We start from the raw sequence: 4093 nt of genomic DNA, 5'->3' as shown, positions 1-4093 counted from the left end.
TTAACCGGTTCTGTATTGATTCAATTGAGATCGATATGAAATTATCATTCACAATGTGTTCACAGAAAGAACGACCCAAATGTTGCCTCCCGTTGTGCGATGAATATTAACCACGTACGAATTTTCTGTTTGTGACAGAGCTGTAGCTGCTTATCTGCGTGCTTTGAATCTCAGTCCTAACAATGCAGTCGTACACGGAAATCTCGCGTGTGTCTACTATGAACAAGGGTAAGTAACATGGAGAATTTACTTGGATCGTTTAATAATGGGAAAGTATGTTTGAAAGAGTAAGATGACAAAATGTGTTTTATGTTTTGCAGGCTCATCGATTTGGCAATCGATACGTACAGACGTGCCATTGAACTGCAACCGAATTTCCCAGATGCTTACTGTAATTTGGCGAACGCTCTTAAAGAAAAGGGACAAGTGGTCGAGGCTGAGGATTGTTATAACACGGCTCTTCGCCTTTGCCCGTCTCATGCCGATTCCCTTAATAATCTGGTACACGCATATATATATTTATATGATCTCTGAATGGAAATGAATAACACGAATTCGTTTTTCTTACGAATGAAATTATTTTCATTCTAGGCCAACATAAAACGCGAACAAGGATACATTGAAGAAGCAACTCGATTGTATTTGAAAGCGCTTGAAGTATTCCCTGAGTTTGCCGCAGCTCATAGCAATCTTGCTTCCGTATTACAGCAGCAAGGAAAATTAAACGAAGCACTAATGCATTACAAAGAGGCTATTCGTATTCAGCCGACTTTCGCAGATGCTTACTCGAACATGGGCAATACTCTGAAAGAAATGCAAGATATACAAGGAGCACTTCAGTGCTACACGAGAGCTATTCAAATTAATCCCGCTTTCGCCGATGCTCATTCCAATTTAGCTTCGATTCACAAGGACTCTGGGAACATTCCTGAGGCTATTCAGTCGTACAGGACTGCACTGAAGCTGAAGCCCGATTTCCCAGATGCGTACTGCAACTTGGCGCATTGCCTTCAGATTGTCTGCGATTGGACTGATTACGAAGCGCGAATGAAGAAATTAGTGTCGATCGTTGCCGAACAACTGGACAAAAACAGATTACCTAGCGTACACCCGCATCATTCCATGCTCTATCCGTTGTCTCACGAGTTCAGGAAAGCTATTGCTGCTAGGCATGCAAATCTTTGCATCGAGAAGGTAAACGAGATACTTCTTGAGTAATACGTATTCTGCCTCCGAAGAGTATTGAAATTTTAAGTACGCTTGTTTATACCGATTTTTTACAATCATTACAGATTCACGTTCTGCACAAACAACCCTACAAATACCCGCGTGAAGTTGGTACTCGCTTGAAGGTTGGATACGTTTCGTCAGATTTTGGAAACCACCCTACTAGTCACTTGATGCAGTCGATTCCAGGACTTCACGACAGACAGAATGTTGAGATCTTTTGTTACGCTCTTAGTGCAGATGACGGAACCACTTTCCGAGCAAAGATCGCCAGAGAAACTGAGCATTTCATCGATCTATCTCAGATTCCGTGCAATGGCAAAGCAGCTGATCGTATTAACGCTGATGGGATACATATTTTAATAAACATGAACGGTTACACGAAGGGAGCTAGAAATGAAATATTTGCTCTGCGACCAGCACCGATTCAAGTGATGTGGCTGGGATATCCAGGAACATCAGGAGCCAGTTTCATGGATTACTTAATTACGGACGAAGTTACTTCACCGTTGGAACTTGCTACTCAATACAGCGAGAAGCTTGCGTACATGCCGCACACATATTTCATTGGTGATCACAAGTAAGTCTACAGTATACTATTCTGTGTGCTATGACAAAATTTCTCTTCGACTTTACCTGAATGTATTTACATCGATATGTCTTTCACTTTCTTTTCTAGGCAAATGTTCCCACATCTGAAGGAGCGTCTCATTTTAACAGACAAATTGAATATGAAGGGCAAAGTAGCAGATAACGTAGCTGTGATAAATGCTGCTGATCTTTCTCCAATGATCGAAAACACATGCGTGAAAGAAATACGCGAAGTAATTGTACCGGATGCGAAAAACAAGCCTGTAGAAATCTCATTGAAAGTTGCAGAACTGCCAACCACTACTCCTATCGAGACAATGATCGCTTCTGGACAATGTCAGATGTCGGTGAATGGGGTTGTAGTTCAAAATGGTATGGCCACCACACAGGTGAACAACAAAACAGCCACGGGTGAAGAAGTGCCTCAAAATATTATGATCACAACCAGACAACAATATGGTTTGCCAGAGGACGCGGTTGTTTACTGTAATTTCAATCAATTGTATAAGATCGATCCGCTCACGCTTCACATGTGGGCACATGTAAGTTCGTTTGAATAGTTATAATGGAATTATTTTATAGAATATATTTAAACATCTTCCAATATTTATGTACCGATGAAAAATTTCAGATTTTGAAACACGTGCCAAATTCTGTGTTGTGGTTGCTGCGCTTCCCGGCCGTTGGCGAGCCGAATTTACAAGCAACAGCTCAACAATTAGGTTTAACTCCTGGTAGAATCTTGTTCAGCAATGTTGCTGCCAAAGAAGAACACGTTAGACGAGGACAGCTAGCCGATGTATGCTTAGATACACCGCTTTGCAATGGTCACACGACTAGTATGGATGTTTTGTGGACTGGAACACCAGTGGTTACACTGCCAGGTGAAACGTTAGCGTCTCGAGTTGCTGCTAGTCAGTTAAATACTCTGGGATGTCCTGAATTAATTGCACGAACAAGACAAGAATATCAGGACATTGCTATTCGTTTAGGCACTGACAGAGAATAGTAAGTAAATCGTTATAATATATTTACCATTATTTCTAGGACGTGCAGTAACAGGTAAAATGGCGTTTAACCAATTTATTTGTCTGTTTATTTGTTTAGTTTGAAAGCAATACGAGCCAAAGTATGGAAAGCACGATCTGAGAGTCCTCTGTTCAATTGCAAGCTTTACGCGATTGGCATGGAAATGCTGTACAAGAAAATGTGGGAGCGTTACGCGCGAGGAGAAAAACCCGATCACGTGGCGGCTGTAGATAAAAATGAGAGGGACAAATTATTAGCAATTGCGTCTTAAAAATGAATTCTTAAATCTCTATTTTTTATTTATACAGCTTTAATTCCATAATGTCTGTTTTTTCGGAAATCTTAGCATTTAAAACAGATGATTGATAACCCATTTCACGGAGATATTCTCACATAAATTCCGTATTCTGATATTTACTGTTTTGTACGATAAATCATCGAGCTTAGATTACCATAGGATAACATACGCAAACGTTTAACCTAAGCACGTGAAATTTCAACAAATTATGGATTGTTACACACTTATTCGAGTCATAAGGAATAATTACGTTCACTTCTGTCTTCTTATGTCATCGTATCTTTCACCCTGTTATTTATATACACATAGTATATTACGATTGTCGTAGCATGTTCTCGAAGTATCTCATAAAGTCAGGTGTCTATATTTTTTGGTATAAATTATACGTTGTTGGGAAAAGGGGATAGGGATATTTAAGCGATTAATATTGTTCTCTTTTCTTTTTGACGAGTATACACGAACGAATGTATAGTGACGAAGTACCGCATCACAAATGCGTAACATGTGCGCAGCTGACGTTACAGTTTTCATTCGAAAGTTCCCTCGATTTCGAAAGTCCTTTGACGAGTGTACTCGTTGACGATGTTAAGTAGCTACAAAGATGCTTTTCTGGTCGTTCTTTATGGAATTGTAGGGATGTTTGATCGTCGTTTACGATTTACTCGTAATGGAAAGGTTAAAAGATATAAAAAAGAAGTAGATTTATTCGCATTAAGGTGTTATTACTAGAAGCCGCTGACAGCAAATAATGCAAATTGTATTATATACAATCGACTAATGATAGACGTGTAAATATTAAAAAGGTAATCATTAGTTATTACTTTAGTTTGATAGCGCGTAAATTAAGATTGAAGAAAATGTGTGAGGTAGTGAAAGACGTTGACTGTAGTAAACTTTTAATGTACGTCTATAGAATAAAAAACGATTAAGAATATAATTTGAAAGAAT

The 4093-nt window shown here is 39.2% G+C and overlaps 1 protein-coding gene across 2 annotated transcripts in view; it reads left to right on the top strand.

Moving 5' to 3' along the window:
- Nucleotides 1-3663, top strand: part of LOC108575884 (UDP-N-acetylglucosamine--peptide N-acetylglucosaminyltransferase 110 kDa subunit) — a 14186-nt gene extending 10523 nt beyond the window's left edge. Inside the window, exons 6-12 of one of the 2 annotated variants that reach the window (XM_017938802.1) lie at nucleotides 139-228; nucleotides 321-501; nucleotides 592-1194; nucleotides 1293-1807; nucleotides 1907-2360; nucleotides 2450-2826; nucleotides 2926-3663. In XM_017938802.1, coding sequence (XP_017794291.1) covers nucleotides 139-228; nucleotides 321-501; nucleotides 592-1194; nucleotides 1293-1807; nucleotides 1907-2360; nucleotides 2450-2826; nucleotides 2926-3118 — 2413 coding nt within the window. In that variant the 3' untranslated portion in view covers nucleotides 3119-3663. The remainder of the gene's footprint in view (nucleotides 1-138; nucleotides 229-320; nucleotides 502-591; nucleotides 1195-1292; nucleotides 1808-1906; nucleotides 2361-2449; nucleotides 2827-2925) is intronic. The other variant, XM_017938803.1, reaches the window with a different exon arrangement.
- The last annotated feature ends 430 nt before the right edge of the window (nucleotides 3664-4093 follow it).

The sequence above is a fragment of the Habropoda laboriosa genome, unplaced genomic scaffold, assembly GCF_001263275.1.
Source record: "Habropoda laboriosa isolate 0110345459 unplaced genomic scaffold, ASM126327v1 scaffold243, whole genome shotgun sequence".
Taxonomy (NCBI): Eukaryota; Metazoa; Arthropoda; class Insecta; order Hymenoptera; family Apidae; genus Habropoda; species Habropoda laboriosa.
This window is presented reverse-complemented; position numbering and strand designations above follow the sequence as displayed.